At 34.0% G+C, this 18,289-nt stretch overlaps 1 protein-coding gene across 1 annotated transcript; it reads left to right on the top strand.

The window, feature by feature from the left end:
* The first annotated feature begins 743 nt into the window (after positions 1-743).
* Positions 744-17,540, top strand: shg (DE-cadherin). Its single transcript, XM_081994583.1, has 6 exons — positions 744-925; positions 9,345-9,514; positions 9,573-12,140; positions 13,614-13,811; positions 13,869-14,832; positions 14,888-17,540. The coding sequence occupies exons 1-6, from the start codon at positions 841-843 to the stop codon at positions 15,367-15,369; spliced, it is 4,467 nt and encodes a 1,488-aa protein (XP_081850709.1). The 5' UTR covers positions 744-840; the 3' UTR covers positions 15,370-17,540.
* The last annotated feature ends 749 nt before the right edge of the window (positions 17,541-18,289 follow it).

Here is an 18,289-nt window from a genome sequence, read left to right as displayed (position 1 = left end):
TTTTGTCAACTTAAGGTTGGCACTGTTGATTGGGTACCTTGGGCTTTAGTCTCTGTCTCTACTCTAGTGAGAAGAAAAGGTACCACCACCTTTAGTTCAGTTCTTTGTGCCTTTCGCGTGATTATAGTGCCTATTTATCGCAATTTTGCAGTGAAAAAGTTCCTTAAACATTTAAATTAACCTCAAAAGATGTATGTAGTGTTACGGACTGTATTTGGATCTTAAAATACGGACAAAATCACCAAAGAACCCGCAATTCAAGTCAAAGATGTAAACGGGTCTTGTGAAGAATAGCTAACCACGAATTTTGAGTCAATTTTTTTTTTTTGGGTTAGGTTACGTCCTATATAGTACAGATAAAAAAGAAAAAATGCGAACGATCCACAATTTTTGTCACAAAATCGTTCAAAAAATCGATGATTTTACAAGCATTTTGTGGAATTTGATCAGCTGATTTGGAAAGTTCGTCTGCGCTGTTGCCAAATCGCACGCGTAGTCTGAAATCAAATATTACATCATTCTTAAAAATTGTAGAAGTGTTTTGAAAAAAGAATGAATATGAGAATATGTGAACCTATGCTAACCTAGTGGCCGATCACATAGAGTAATCAAAAACATGGTTATGCTGTAATGGTTATTTTTTAAATATTATTTAAAAAAAATGCTTAGGTGAACCTATGCTAACCAAGTGACTGATCACTTAGATGGCAACAGCGGACAAATCATCTCGTCGTAGTAAATTCGTGGTTAGTTATTGTTCACAAGACCCGATGTAAACACTATTGGCGCAAGGGTACCTGAGATCTGTTAATAGTAAAAGTGTACATAATAGATACCAAAATGGAACATATGGGACTTATATTTTTGATAAGCATATTGAGTTTTGCTGCAATTCGGGCCCAACTCACAAGTCATTCCTATGGAGGTAAGTTTAAATGCCCACTTCTAGTACTGACAGAATCTGTTCCTACCTAAGAGTACTGTTATTTTCTTACCTTGTTTAAGTAGACTCTGTTATAAAGGCATTTCAGTTGGTTCTACCCTAAAGGTTTTTAAAGTTATTTCTTGCTAACTGAACCATGAAATTTCACTTGTTGCCCTCATTAACATTTATAATGAAATGCTGCCACTTGAGTGGAAAAGAAATATTCAACATAATTTGTAATGTAAACAAGCTGTTTTTATAAACCCAGTCCTTTGACAGATGTGAAAATATTATTTTGAATTTGTCTACATTTATACTCACACATGAATAATAAGTTCTTTTTATGTACTTAACCCAACCAAAGTGAAAATAATATTGAAACTTGGTTTTAACCTTTGACCTTTTTTGAAAGGTTTTAAATACAAGGTAGGTACATTCTACCAGATTGTTGTTAGGTATTTAATTGTTGTAGATGAGAGTAGTTTGTAGTACTAATAAGGTCTGAACTGAATATTAAGTTTCAATAACTTTTTAATTCATATTTTAGAAAATGTAAAGTATCACTTTTGTTATATGGTGATTCAATTTTCAATTGGTGTCAACCAATTGAAATGATTAGAAAAAAGGTGTGGATGAATATAATAATAGGTAACTAAATTCATGTAAAGGTAATTTAATGGTTAGTTGTAAAAATGTTCAAGAACATATTGTCAATATTATAATGACATCTCTAAAGAAGAATAGCTTAATATTATAAAAAGTCAGTAAGTATATAATTTCTAATAATTTCTGTTGCTCCCATACCTGTTATTCCATACTTATGGTGTCTTAATCATCAAGGGCAACTACACTGCTAATAAAAATAGGGTTTAGCAAGAGGCTATACTAAGTAAATTCCTGAAATCTGGTGAAGTGACCTTAGATTGAGGTCTGCAGCTTTAACACTCAGAACCTTGATTAAGCATTTATTTCCGGCAAATGTGTTTAGATTTCCAATTCCATTTCTGATTTGTTTTCAAAATGTTGCTGTCACCACTGCAACTTTTTTGGAACCTTAGATTATTCAAGAAACATTTATTATTTATTCAAATGTTTCAGGGGGAGATGAGATTAAACTTATTTCAAGGTTTATTTATACAAAGATAAGGTACTAAAGCAAAAGTCACTCTTTTTGGCATATTTCATTACTTTCTGTAAAAATTTCTTTTGAATAAGTTTAAATAAACCTGACTTCAATGTACTGAAGAGACAAACGTGATGCATGCACTACTAAGAACATATTGTAGGTACAGCATCTTACAGGAAACAATGACATAGTAGTTCTTACTGCATTCACACTTTACCAAAAATTACCTATTTTTGTTCAAGACATGTTTTCAATTTCTAGTATAGTGCCCAGTTGTTTAAAGTTATGTCTGTATGGAACAAGCTCTGAACTTTTTGCATCAAGTTAACTTCTTTTAATTGAGCAGGAAATGATGAGGAGAATTTCTGAAATGGCCAAATCCAATTAAGTTGGAGGTGAGGAAATTAAATTAAGAAGTTGTTTATCTCATATCACTATAAACCAAGTTATATACTAAAATTTTGTAAGTATTTATTAATTCAGGAAAATTCTAACATATTTTTAAATATAACATCACTTTAATTTTCTCATTTGAGACACAATCTAATCATTTTATCATTAGGAAGTTTGTCATCTTTATTTATAACAGCTTAATCAGCATGTTGATAAGTAGTCATCACTTCAGGTTGCCCCACAGTGTAAGTGATGTTAAAAAGTGATGTTGAAAAGTAAATTGTATGTTTTCTGCTTGGAAAATGTACAGTTTATTGTATCAGTAGAGATAAACTCTAGATAAATCTATTTGAAATCCTCTTTTTTGATCCTCTATTTTTATTCTGAATTTACTTATTTCTCTATTCTATCATGTATAGTTCAACCAAATTTTAACTAAGCCTGTATCTCATGCAAAGTTAGATGAGTTGCTTTGGTACTAGTCTTACCATGTGTCTAGATTAGTTTTCTTTGCTTAAATCAAGAGTAATAAAAATATAATTCAAAAAGTTTAGAAACAAATAGAACATCTAAAACTGATTAGGTAGTTTCATTGGTTATTCATATGGTGGGTTTTGATCATAATTCAATTTGACGTAAATGGATGGGTGATTTCAGTTTTGATTGTGTGATACATTGGTATGAATCACACCAATCTATTATTATCCTGACAAGTTCAAGAAACAATGTTGGTGACAAATTGCAGGTTTTGGTGTTTCAATGGCTGTTAGACAATCACCTTTGAAAGTTACTTTGAAAGGTACAGATTATTAGCAACTTTGAGATGATACCTTAATAATGTATAAAGGTAATTCATTTACATGGCACATTATTTTGGTATTTATTTATTTTGAGACAACATATTTCTATTTCAAATACCAAAATTTTAGAAACCAACAAGGAATAAACACGATGTTAGAAACACTTAAAAGAATGCACCATTTCCTGTTGAATAGACCGACCTTGCATCTTTTACCGGTTTTCAGTTCAGGATAAAGTATTTGCTTCACTCTGTACAAATATTATATGCTTTGTATACTGAATAAACCTACATGAAGAAAAATCTCTTGGCAGCGATGATTATTAGTTAATTAAGTTAATCATTCCCTTAATACGACTCAATTAAGATTTGATTGGGGTAATTTGTAAATCAGATTTGATGAATAAGTTTATTGCCCTTAGCCCTACATCAATCAATTATAATAAATTGTAGTGCAAGGGATTTATTGAAGAGAAACCCCAGAAAAAAACAGGGTCTGAGGTGGGCTCTTTTTCTTTTTTGGGATTTTTGTTACCTAAATATCGGTGGCAAGCTTGCATAACGGAAACATGCTAAAATCCCAAGCTGCTTGAGTAACAGCTTCGACAACCGGACAAAGCAGAAAATGTTGAAATATTCACACTAAACCAGGCTTAGCTATGAGAACATGTTTTATGAATCAGCAAGAAAGCTCGTTTTACGATCGAACAAAGATGCAGTTCTTGACATTCCGTTTTAAAAGCATTTTTTAATACAGGCTGCGTTAATTATCTATTCTTTATCTAACGTAGGTTATATCTAAGCCGTTGTAAAATGTATTATGTAGTGGAAGTATTATCTCTTCCTGACCTTTTCGGATGATTTTTTGTGAAGCTCGACCGTTAGTGATATTTGGTCACTGTTGAGGGAGGGATCATAATATATTCCACACACAACTCCTTGTCTTATACAAATATAGACTCGTGAACGTTGTTCATACATACTATACTGGGAGGCATAATTACACGTATCAAATCCATAGACGTTCTGTAGTTGGAATTCCTTGTTAAGATTCTTACACTGGTAGTTCTATTATTATTCAAATCAGCACAACTTCGATTTAAAGGTTTTGTGAACTGGGCATGTATATTTAAAAAGACAGTTGGTTTAACTCAATTTTTGGTTGTACTTCCATGATCATCATACAACAGTTCTAACTCAGTCAATGATATGTATGAGGATTATTGAGTTACTTATAAATTTATTTAAATGTTAATATACACTGAGTGTTAGGTAAACGTGTGTATGATGTAATAATGACCTCTTGAATTTGGTTGGACTATTCTACAAAAGGTTTATCACACACAAGTAACTAGCAATTTCCCTATTTATTTAACAACCTTCCTCATCAATCTTAGTACCTAAACTAATTTTCATTAAACTGCCTCTGTTAATTTGAGTGATGTTCCAAGATAGTTCCCCTAAGCACTGAAAGTTTTCTAATCACTTAACGCCCAATATAGGTGGCAATAAATTAAATTTTCAGGTAAACAGTCAGCATGGAGGAACTTGAAATTAGGGTCTGAAACATCTGGTTTCTATTTTCTACCTGCTTTAACTAGTCTGGTCTGCATGTGTCACAGATATTTTTTAGTAGGTTTCTTTGATCAAAAAATGTTAGCTTTTAAAGCTTTGCAGGGTGAAGGGCTTATAGTATTGTCTAAATTTTGAAATACAACTTTTGTCACCCTATATTTCCTCATTCAGAACAATCATTCAATTCATATATTAATTTAAAATTTTTGAAAAAACTTGAGCATTACAAAAACGATCATAAATAACTCATCTATAACCACATGACTAGTAGGCGTGGTATTACAAACCGAGGTAAATTATTGTATGAAATTTAAATATCAGATCCATTGTAACGAGGAAACCTTGACAATTGACCATACATTCAGACGCTGTACATAGGAGCGGTATCTGAATTCCACCTAGTTGCTTTTTTGAGGACTTATGCTGAGTAACATAAATTAGATATGAGCTGCATTACTTTAGGCTAATGCTTAATATCAGTTAATTTATTATTCCGGTCTTGTAAAGATTAAAGCTGGATTCATAGTTTTAATTCCGCAAGAAGTAAGCAGCAAGCAGTAGTAGTAAGAAGTAACCTTCCGCAAATGTTTCAATTCATATTTCGACGCTTTGACGTTAGTAAACTGACAGACTACAGATTATTTGACAGTAAATTTTTTGGTTTACAATATAAATTTGGTTAGAATTTTTTATTTCTATTCTATTCTATTCTATTCATTGAATGTTTGTTGAATTTTACGGAAAATGGATTTTGTCGATGACTATTCTATCATAGTAGCTGCAAGTAAGCCAAGTAAAAACCAGAAAAGATCGGATACTTGACAAATGACAATTCGAAAACCCAGGAATGGTAAGGTAAGAAATGAAAATGATTCATTTCTTGCTGCTTACTGCTTGCGGTTCATGCGGCTTGCGCATTTTTATTTGTCAAACTATGAATGAAAGTGCTACAAGTATATTGTTTATTTTTAATTCGGCTTACTGCTTACTTCTTACTTCTTGCGGATTTCAAACTATGAATTCAGCTTAAGCATCCACGAGTTTGGTCACCAAATTTTTTTTGCATATAGATTACGGCTTCTATAGTCCAGAGAAAAAAGAAAACATGCGGTAAAATCACAGTTTTCTTCAAAACACTCCAATAAAAATCCAAAAATTTACAATGATTTGGAGAAACCACAATTTACCTTCTGCAATGTTGTCAAATCAAATATAGTCTTAAATAGCTGTTACACTGTTCCACAATGAGTTGTACTATTAACAATGCAGTACAATTAGTTACAATTTATAAAAACAAGCTTTGCCACCTATACTAATCGGATATTTCGGCTACCAAACATATTTTTATGATTAAAAACAATAAAAATTAGTTGAAGTATTAAATATTAATAACGAAAAAAAAAACCTCTCTGGCAACGCCGCATAATTCACAAAGAATAACTGATACTTGACAGTATGTACGTCAACTTCAGATGTCATTTAATGTTCTTTCAATTATGAGGTTAAAGCATAGTTGCCGCCTTTTTCCTTTGTTTACTTTAGAATATTGGTGGATTTCGCGGATTTCGCACTTGGTTAGTCTAGGTCAGTTATTAATGCATATTTTTTTCCTAAATTTGCAATAAAGAAATATTTGCACTAATACGAATCGGCCAAAGGACAAAATTAGTATACAATTTTGAAATAATCTAGTCCTAACAGAAAACAACACCTCATTGTGAAACCCAAAGTGAAACCTTTCAACAACTGTTCATTATTAAGAATTAGGGTGGTTTCAAGTATCAGGTTTCGGTTTCTGTTCCTTTGAGTAATTTTAGGCCTTACCCAGAAAAAAAAATCATTCTAATTTATGGCACAAGACTGTCGTAAAATATCAACTTTATTAGGTGACAGTAGATAAACGAGAAACTAGTCCAGCATTACTAGTTGCAACACAACTGCATTTTTGGTTTTTAGCTTTTTAGTATTTAGTAGAGAAATATACTATATATCTAATTCAGTTTTGATATAATGTCGAGAGTATTTACCCTCCTTATCGTCATGCCGTAATGCGTTTACTTCCGCTTATGTGTTTTTTGTAAATATCCCCAATGATTCATGTGAATAAACGGAAGGGTTTGCGTCACTTGAGGGCGTCGGCCCTTCTAGTCTTGGAATCTTAACCAGTATTTTCCTTGGAATTAATAAAGCAAGTTTGGCTTTTCTTGTTATATAACCGCAGTTTAATAAACAGTTTAATTAAAACAATGAATGGGCAAAGTTCGGAATGCGTTTGTGATATTGCAGGCGACAAGGCTAATGTCTAATGATTGCATTTGTAAATATTGATATGGGTTATTTATGTTTAAAACCAAATTGGCACCATATGGTATTTTCTTTTATTACCCTTAACCAGAGGCTATAGGGTTGTGTTTTGGCTGGGATAAATACTAACATTGATTTTTCACTTCTTATCCTGTATAGTGGGGTGTGTGGTTGCCATATTGTATCTGATGAGTCAGTACTGTACACTAGCCAACCATAATGACTAACATGGGACACATCATACTATGTTGACATACATTAATTGGAGATAATGACTTTTGCTATTTTCGCACCAGTGAAGGACTGAATTACCAAATATGCTGAGGTATTCACGTTTAATTGAAACACAATGGTTTTCCTGGGAAAAAATGTACCTAACGAATAACCGTACAAACGCTAGCAAAGTGAAAACATTTTAGTCAACTAGAATTGTTTCCAATAAACGCATTTGTAGGTAATTGCATTGTATTTTATTGCTCAAGATGTAAAATTTAAATGGAATAACTTTGCACTATAAAAATATCAACAGAAAATCATGCAACCATAGAAATTAAATTCGACATTTTGCTCACTCAAATTTGGGATTTTTGGTGGTTACAAATCTAATAATTTCAGCTTTCTTTCATTAGAATTTATATTTTTTTCAAGAGGGTGACATGAAATCCACAAAGAAAAGTTTAACCTAAGAACCAGATATTGAATACATAACTGTTCTGTGGTAACTGTCTATTGGTGTACATAATTTTTCCTGGCTTTTAGAGTTTAGAGTAAAATAAGTTAGTAAAATTGTTAATTGTTTGAAAAGTTAAATAATAATGTTAATCTTGAGTTAACAGGAAATGCAAAACGTTGAAAGTTTTCAAGGACATAAGTCAACAAATTCACTACTATAAACAAAAAAATAAATTAACTCTATAATAACTCTCAAAAAAAATCTAAACTGTATTATGTGTTCCAGGTTGTCAAGGATAATAATTGTCAATACTTAATAAGCTGTATTTGTTTTCAATTATCCCAACAATTAAGGTAAAGTTAAGTTAATCATTAAACCAGTTTTTAGTTTTGATTAGACTTCAAAATACTTTTTCATAATTTCATAAGTAAGTGCATAGCAAAATTAAAAATTTAGATATGAACATTGAAAAATTGTTTGTAACATTCCTTTGAAATAAAACTATTAACTACTTTTCACAATCATAGTTACTTTTCAGTAGAAACTTTTTATAAACATACTGTAATAATACTGTAATAAATAATATCTATGTTCTCAATATTATCAATTCATAAATTAACTGCTTATTACACTTTCTATTATCTGATTAGTCTAATCTATTGTGAATGGTTTTGTCGAAATTTTCTAGGAAAAAAAAACGACATGCGATTATCGACTTTTAGTACAGTGGTATCAGATCTATTTTCGTTTATCAAATAATGAGTAATATTTGAAAAAATCCCATTTAGACATTACCTACAGTATATTTCATAAAAAGTGCTAGCTACCATATTTCTGCTACAAAAAACGTTTTAATGTTTAACGGCTTTCTGTAATCGAATTCTCAGTACATAGTGACTGTGTGTACTGTCACTATCTTATCATTTAGATTATTTTGAAATAGCTAAATCTGGGTGCAAACAAACACCCAACAAAATAAGGACATCACCTATCGAACCTGAGTTTTCATATGCCAGTTATTTAAATAATGTGAAAAATGTTCATTAAAGCAGTCACTAACTATATTTTAACAGACTATTAATTGTCTGTAGTTAGTAAGGTTTACAAGTAATCATTTAAACTTAACATATGGCAAAATAAGTTTTATTTAAATGGTGTATTTGTACATAGCATTAAATGAGTTTAGGTCTTACTAAGTCACGCATATTCACGCCCACGTACATTTTGCATAGTCAATAAGCTTGAGGCATTTATATTGTGCAGCATTTATCATGTCCGACTAGTCTTTTTTTACCTTGATAAAAATGTGTGTATATTTATTATTTGTCAGTATTTTTTTTATTCATGCTGTTCTACAATAAATGTCATTAATTAATTTATTCTCGGATGCCGTACTATGATGCGGATGACCTTTAAAAACCCGACCGCATCAATGGACCATTTTAAATAAAATTCTTCGTTGTTTAGTCACCCAATACTGACCTGAAACTTTCTTGCAATCACCCACAGTATCTGCTGAATCATAATGCGGTTTTATTTTATTTTTCAGAAGAGTACAATGACAATGCCGTTGATTTCGTGCCGACGGCATCGCCAACGAAAACAAAATCTCAAAAAATCACGACGGATAGTAACAAAAAACCTATGTTTGGGGATTGCGATTCGTACAATAGAGCTCAAGTTCAAGAAGAACAAGATGCACGAACCCACGTTATACAGGTAAGGGGTGTGGTTTGTTAGACAGGTAAGAAGTTGATAAAATGGTTGACCTTTGTAGGTTAAGGCCGAAGATGAAGATCCTCCAAACGCCGGAGGGACGGTGACATATAAAATAGTTAAACGTGACGGAGGAAAAGATTACTTCACAATAGATAATTCGACTGGAGACGTCCGAACAAATATTCCATTTGACCGTGATGAGCCTTTTAGGCAAAAAGAAATGTACGTAACTGTTCAAGCTACGGATAATGGCAGACCGCCATTATCGGACATTTGCACGTTTAAAGTGACAATAACAGATATCAACGATAATTCACCTCAGCTGGACCAGCAAAACTACTACGGGCAAGTTGCCGAGGATTTAAAAATCAACAGTGAGGTAATGAGAATTTTCGCTTATGACATTGACGATGGCAGCAACTCTAAAGTCACCTATTCGTTCCGAAGTAGTAGTGAGCAGTTTTCGACTTTATTCCGAATTGATTCAGACACTGGAGTGGTGTATCTTCAAGAAACTCTGTATGGAAGAATTGGACATAAATTTACTAGTCAAGTTTTTGTAAGGGATAATGGTTTAGATCCCAAAAGTACCGATGCACCAGTTGAAATTGAAGTAGTAGGATCAGATAAGAAAGCTCCACAAGTGGTGGAAAGAATTCCTCAGGGAACATTGGAGCTTTATGAAAGTTTTAGAAATTTCACTGAACCATTAGTGACTATAGTTGCAGAGTCTAACATAGCTGACAAAGACATTGTTTTTGAACTGATTAAGGGAAAAACACTTCAGACAAACAAGGAGCAAACATTCGTTTTGACTCCTTCTAAGGAAAATTCATTTACTGCCTATATTACTTTAGCCCGTCCATTAGATTACGAAACTGTGACTGATTATACTTTAAGTGTTCGAATTAAAAATAAAGACTTCATGGACGCTGTAACGGACATTCCTATCAGAATTTTTGACGTAAATGATGAATTTCCTAACTTCATTGAATTACTACAAGGCAGTGTTGTGGAAAATGACAATGCAGGTGCACAAGCTATGGTGGTTAGAGCTATCGATAAAGACGGAACTTCAGCAAATAACATTGTCAGTTATGAGCTTTTAACATACAGTAATGTGTTTTCTATAGACCCACAGTCCGGTGTCATTAAATCTCTAGAACGGTTTGACAGAGAATTAGTAAACGTATATCACGTTAAAGTGCGCGCTTACGATAATTCTCCCAGTGCTTTGACCAACTCTGGAGAACCTAATGAGGCAGTCCAAACATTCCAAATCAGTATCGAGGATCGAAACGATAATGCTCCAAAATTCACGCATCCAGTTTATAATTGTTCCGATATTTTGGAAGACACTGATATTGGAAAAGACGTAGGGGAGGTCAAAGCCGAAGACAAGGACAGCGCTTCTCTCATAACTTACAGCATTATAGACGGCAATATTGACGACGCATTTTATATTGAAAATACCACGGGTAGAATTAAGGTTCATAAACAACTGGACTTTGAAAAAATCGAACAATATAGATTAACAGTGCGGGCATTTGATGGTATCTATGAGGACTCTGCAATAGTGCAAATATTCATTGCAAACGTAAACGATGAAATTCCCGTTTTCGAACCTCATGAGAAAAACATTACAATTCAGGAAGAATCTATTCCAGAGGGTTGCATTGTTAGTGTAAAAGCGTACGATCCCGATATAAAAGACAGAACAGCTAATCAACATATTCTTTATTCCGTTGATGGGGCTTTCCTCAACGTGACTTCAGAAGGATGTGTCTTCCTCACTAAAAAACTCGACCGAGACAGGCCATTTGGTAGTCCTTTCCGACAAGCTTTTATTTATGCTTACGATAATGATGGAGGTCCTAATTCAGTTAACACTTATTCAGAAATCATTATAATACTAAAGGATATCAACGATAACGCACCCTTTTTAAACGTAACTGAAGTTGTTTGGTATGAAAATCAAGAACCAGGAGAAATCACTGTGCTAAGTGCTGATGATTATGATGGCCCAGACAACGGACCACCGTTTAGCTTCCAGTTAGCTCCGGAAGCTTCAGAGGAAATCAGAGAAAAGTTCAGCATCAGTGATTCAATCTTGATTGCTTTAGTAACTTTTGATAGAGAACAACAAAAGTACTACGACATCCCAATATTAGTAACTGATAATGGCTATCCGGCCCTAAGTAAGGTCAGTATCCTACGTGTTATCATCGGTGATCGAAACGACAACGAAGCCAAGAGTGGGTCTAGCGAAATTTTCGTATACAAGTATGAAAATTGGATCACAGACATTACAATAGGCAGAGTATTCGTCGACGATCCGGACGACTGGGATTTGTCTGATAAAGTTTTCGTACAACTTGACAACTTTGAATACTTCCGCATATCAGACGAAGATAGAGGGATGATAATTATGTCCAGCAACATTCCTGAAGGCACTTTTCTTTTGCGATTTAACGTCACTGAGGAAAACCTACCTTCAATACCACGGCACACTGTTTTTGCTGATGTTACCGTTACAGTCAAGGATATTCCAGAAGAAGCGGTGATTAAGTCCGGGTCTATACGTTTACTTGGTTCCAGTATTGAAGAATTCGTCGAATTATCATCGGTGAGTTTTTTTATTAATTATAGAAATTATTTCAGTTACCCAACACATAGATAGTCTAATAATTGCAAAATATATTAACTGGGGATTATGTACAGGGTCTCTCATGCCACAATTTCATGAGGCGTTTTAAACTAACCCAACTGATATTAGTTCAAAAGTGAAATGATTTTATAGTTAAAAGTTGAATTTAGTTTAGCAATTCCAGCAGTCAATTTGGATTTATGCTTAAACAGAAAAATTGTCATAAATGACTCAAATCCTTACTTTAACACTTAATTAAAAAAAAAACCAAGTGTGCAGAGAGTAAATAATGTGATAAACACAATTTCAAAGATTTAACAATACGGACTTCATTCAGTTTGCAGTTTTGTGGCCTTAGATTGCCCTTTAAATTTTGATAATTTTGAGGGGTAAACCGCTGAGTAAAATTTTGTACACTAATTCTTAATATGTCAATAATGCCCACTAATTCCTTGTAAAGCCTAGTAATTCCTAATCATTTCCAATAACACCTAACAAAACCCACTAATTTTCTACATTACCACAACTTGAGAAAACCCTTTTTTTATTTGAAAAAAGCTTAAAAAAGGAAAGACCTCTCCTCAATCATAAAAATAATATAAAAAATCAATTCCAAAAAAAGACAGAAAGTCTAGTTATTCAAATGGAACACTATTTTTATCCTCCCTCCCAACCCTTCCCTATTTTTAGGAGTCTGATTTTCTGTTCAAACTTAATGTATGTTTGTATTATTATACCACCTTGTAACTGTCAAAATAACCGTGTTATTAAAGGATATAGGAGGATATTTGACATTTTCACTACAGACACTTTATAGGGTGGTCAAAAAACTTGCAGCTCCTTGTAAATAACTCGTTTATTTGCAATACTTTGTATGGACTTTTATATGTCAATAGATAGACAATAAAATGGGCTATCCAAAAATATGGCCACTTGGGTTATAGATAGGTTGTTCCGTTTGGCTGTCAGATGGCTCCAAAGTTGAGTTTGACTTTTGTATGTTCGGGTTCTCGAAGTGTGACGTTCCCGGAGCACTCTTGGCTTCCTCTTCTCTCACCCCCTGACGCACCAACCTTTTACTTGGTGCTTTATACTCCTAGAGAGTAATATGAAGTGTTCCGGGTTCGGGTGTCTGAATTTTTAAGCACTTAATACTGAGTGCGGACTAGTGTGGAACACTTCTGGAGCGTAATACTCTACTAATTCTTACATTTTGTACAATATAATGCCCCAGGTGCTTACCCCTCAGATAATTTATTCATCTAAATTATTGTGTTTTTAAGTGATCAACTGTTTTATTTATATTTGTTACTGACAAATTGTGTGAAATACACTACTTTCAACAATCATCTTTTCTCGAAACTATAGAGCCATATTTTTTTTCCTCTGACACTGCTGGGTTGATTGCTTCTAAAACAAATTACTTCAGTGGTTGAATCAAATTTATTTTAGAATGGATCGAGTAAAAAGGACCTGCTTCACACACGCATCGCCGAAATCCTCAACATCTCCAGAACAAACGTAGATGTGTTTACAGTATTAACAACTCCATCAAATACTTCTTTAGTGGACGTTAGGTTTTCCGCTCACGGCTCTCCTTATTACGCTCCTGAGAGACTGAACAATAAAATAACTGACAATCAAGAAAAGGTGAGTTTAAACCTTTTTACCATTTTTAATTGATATTTATGTGTTTGTATTTTACAGCTTGAAAGCGAATTGGGCGTCAGTTTTGTGATGATCAGTATTAACGAATGTCTTAATGAAAACGCTTGCGGGGAAGGAAATTCTTGTTCCAATAAATTAACGATTAACAACGAGGAGCCGGCTGTGGTTTACACTAATAGGACTTCTTTTGTGGGTGTTAAATCTATAGTTGAAGCCAACTGCGTTTGTTTAGAGCGAATACCACTCACATGCTTAAACGGTGGTACTGAAACAGATAATAAGGGATGCATATGTCAAGCTGGATATGAAGGTCCTTATTGCGAATCCTTGTCTATTGCATTCACTGGCAGAGGTTGGGCTATGTACCCCGGATTGGAGGCTTGCAATACCTCTGATATAACATTGACCATGACTACTCAAGATGATAATGGACTAATTTTTTACGCCGGACCAATGACATATCGCCATGCTTCGCTTTCGAAAGATTTCATTTCTTTAGAGCTACAAAGTGGAGTTCCTGTTTTAAAAATCGAGAATGGCGTTGATCGAATGCAAGTTTCCAGTAAAGACAACAATCGCGGATCAGGAAACGGAAAGAACTTGAACGATGGAGCTCCTCATAAAATCCGTATTACTGTAACTTACAGTAAAAACGAAACTTCAGTGGAAATGGAAATTGATGACTGTAAAAGCAGTTGTCTGCAGGTTAAAACGCTCCAACCTAGTGTGTTAAGGATCAATGGGCCATTGCAAATGGGAGGGTTTAGTAAAGCGTTTCAAGCGGAAGACACTAAAAGAATATGGGACGTTTTTCCTGACAACGTGCCTTTCCAAGGATGCATTAGGAATTTTACCTTCAACAACAATTTCTACAATCTTGGACAACCTTCGGATTCTTACGAAGCTTTCCCCGATTGCAGCTACGCTATGCAACAAGCTGTCACCTTTAGTATTGCTTCTAATTTCTTGGTGGCTATTTTAGTTTGCATTGCGGTACTGTTCTGTAAGTTTTCATCAGATCTAATTTGACTTTGTTTTAACTTTGTTACATGTTTCAGTGTTACTATTAGCTGTAGTAGTACACAGACGTCAGCACGATAACCTCAACGAAAAAGATATAGACGACACGACCGAGAATATAATCAATTACGAAGATGAAGGAGGCGGCGAATCCGATGCTCAATACAACTTGTCTGTGTTTCCACCTATGGTACCTACAAAGGAGTCCCTACAGAGACAAGAAATTCCAGACTTGGGGACGGAACCTGACATAAGCGTTTTCTTGGATAAAAGGAAAGACACATGCGACAAAGATCCAGATAACTTACCTTATGATGATGTCAGACATTACGCTTACGAGGGAGATGGCAATAGTACCGGTTCATTGTCTTCACTTGGATCTTGTACCGATGACGGTGATTTGGACTTTAACTATTTGTCAAGCTTTGGTAAGCGTTTCAGTAAGTTAGCGGATATGTATGACTACGACGGCAGCGATGACGACACGCAAAATGGCGGGGACGAAGCTTGGATGATTTAGTAAGCACTTATTTTTCTTGTACTTAATTTACTGCGCCTGACCAAAGATTTGGGTGGAATTGTGGGTCGTCTTCTGTATATAGGTTAATACCTAGGTTGTAGATCAACTTTCATTTAAGCGTGCCAAATTATCGCGTACTGATTATTTAATCGCAATTTTATTATATTCATTTTTTACTAAATGTTTAGATTTTCGCCATATTTTTAGGGTTAATTACGAAGACATACCAAATTGAGACTTTTACATATACAAAACATTCCGCTGAAATTTACAGAACAAAAAATAAAAGACTGGTTTAGAATTCCAATTTTGCACATAACACGTAGTGCTTTAAAGTTACAATCAAACGTCGTTTATTTGACATATTTACATGTGGTGCTATACTTTATATAATAGAGAGAAAAAAATATTTTTTTGACGTTTGTGTTAGTTTATTGGCGTTTTTATGCCTGCGTAAGGGTGATTTAGTCCCGGAGTATTCAAGTAATTTTCAGTTATCATTCCACTTATTCTAGAATCTAAATACTCTGTCGAACGAACAAGTCTTATTTTCCAAATTGCAGTTTACCATAATAGATGTCCGTTTTTTGAAACTAGTTTCTAAAAGACAGGATAAGGCTTTTTTCAAATGTTAAGTTGTAATTTAGTGTATGTTGGCAGGGTGCAAAGTTGTGTTGGTTAGAAAACCAAAAAAGAATTTTGTTTTTTTAATAACTTTATCAAGTTTGAAGTTGGTAAATGGTATAGGATTGTCAAAAAGAGGAGGTTAGCCGTATTTAAACAACAAAAAACGGCTGGAAACAAAATTGTAGAGGGCCGTCCAAATTTACTTTGGATAGTGTATTGGATTCTCCCGAAGGTCCGCAAGTGTCGTTCGGATATCAAAATCAAAACAGTCGTTAAAAACTTTTAGTCTGTCTGGGTTTTGATGCCCTAACGCCACCTTGCTAATATTTTAATCTCATGTATGTTAATTGAGACTTGAATCTTGTAGTAAACACTATTAAAAATAGAATTGGAGTGGCTAAATCTAGATGTAGAACATTTGACACATGCCTTTGTAAAAACCAAACTTTTTCTCAAAGTAAAGTAGCTACAAACACCCTGTCGATTTTTGTCCTTGTGCTACTCTTAATGACTGAATTTGGCACCTAAACAAATAAAAAATAATCTTTAAGTAAAGCCTTATTATTGTGAATAAACGGACCGTCCAAACAATTCACAAAATGCCTTAATACATTTTAGATTATATTTTTCATAGACAGAGTTGACTTTTCATATATCAGTGGCTGTGAAAAACACTAAAAACGTTGTAACGTGTTTCAGCTCACTTGGACTGGTGGTAATCAAAATTAAATAAACTTTTATACATAATATAGGTATATAAATATTTTTGTAGTATAGTTACTACCAGTTAAGAACGTTTACAAATTTGGACTTTTTTTAAGTTAATGTGATTGAATTTAGTAATTAGTAGCAATTAACGGTGTACTTGATAGCAGGGTAATTTTTTCTTATGGGCGCTAATTGAAGTTTCTTGGCTACAGTATGCAAATAAGTAAATTTAAAATCCATTACCTAGTTAAAATTTAGGTAATATATTTTTTCTACTAAGCTCATTAGACCATATTACTTATAAAGTCCTGGTTTTTATCTCATTTTAAAGTAAAAACTATGACTTTATAAGTGATAAGAATTAGTGACGTATAAGGTAAATTATGCTTTAGATAAGTTAGGATAGGTTTGTAAATTTGTAGTGATTTAGTGTGTTAATTTGACATTCCTTGTAAACGTTTTGTATGTATGTGATTACTGATTACAGTGGCGGCTATTAGAGCAAATTTTTATTTAAAGGAAGTATATTGTACTGATCTCAATGTGATGATGGTCAATTTCAATTAAGTTCACACCTTTCTACGAAGTGATAAAAAATATTAATGTTATCATCAGCCGAGATCAGTTTCAACATTTTCTGCTTTATAAATGAGTTTTTTCTTCAGCATCATCAGCATTCCCTTTGTAACTGTTCAGCTACGTGAAGTATTATAGCATAAAATTATTTTGTGTTGGCAGCTTAGATACATATATTCATTATTAGACAGAATATGTATACACACTTTTAGATATAAACACTGCCATTTGTCTTTTTCAATAAATGCGTTATAAAGAAATACACTTTTTTTAACATACAATAACCGTTACTCCAGAAAGCGCTTTCATAGTATTCACATGCATTGTGACGGTCTCTTATATCCGTCCCCTCAATATAGGAGCTATAGCAATCCAGTGCCGTTTATTAAAAGCCGCTATACTGCTGGCAGTTAGTTAGTTTATAACTAACCTTATGTCTTTGAGTAACAACACTGACTGGGTTAGAAAACCTTAGAGAAGGCTCTTCTTCTTCTAAGCATCCCCTTCACTCTGGATCCTCAGTAATACCTATCAAACATGACTAGGCTGATTAACTTTATGAAAGGCGCAAAATCTACCCTTAATATTAAATCCAATAACACTGAATAAATTATCAATCTGATGTTGTACACGGTGAAGGCAGGTGAGCCTTATTGGACAGGGTTCAAAGACTTGTCTACGTCTGTATTACAGGTGCAATGAAAACTGCCTCAACCAGGGCACAAGGGCTATGTGGCCTTGAGGCCTGCACCTCTTTATACATAAAAGAAGCCGCCAGGGCAGCCCACAGACTGACAGGTCTCAATATGCTTATTACAGACTCAGTTGAATCGTGGGGTCATCTTGGGGGCTGGGGGGAGGCGTTGAGGGACTGCCCGGAACTGTTGATGAAGCAGGATCGGGTCGTCTCTCGAAACTCTATCCTCCCGTCGCATGGAGACGTCTGGTTTACAGATCGATCCAAAACTGTGACCAGGGTAGGGGCAGGTGTGTATGGTGCGACTTCGGG

Source organism: Ips typographus, linkage group LG16 (assembly GCF_016097725.1).
Source record: "Ips typographus isolate SLU linkage group LG16, UJ_Ityp_2.0, whole genome shotgun sequence".
NCBI classification, from domain to species: domain Eukaryota; kingdom Metazoa; phylum Arthropoda; class Insecta; order Coleoptera; family Curculionidae; genus Ips; species Ips typographus.
The sequence above is the reverse complement of the archived record's forward strand: the minus strand, read 5'-3'. Positions and strand labels throughout refer to the sequence as shown.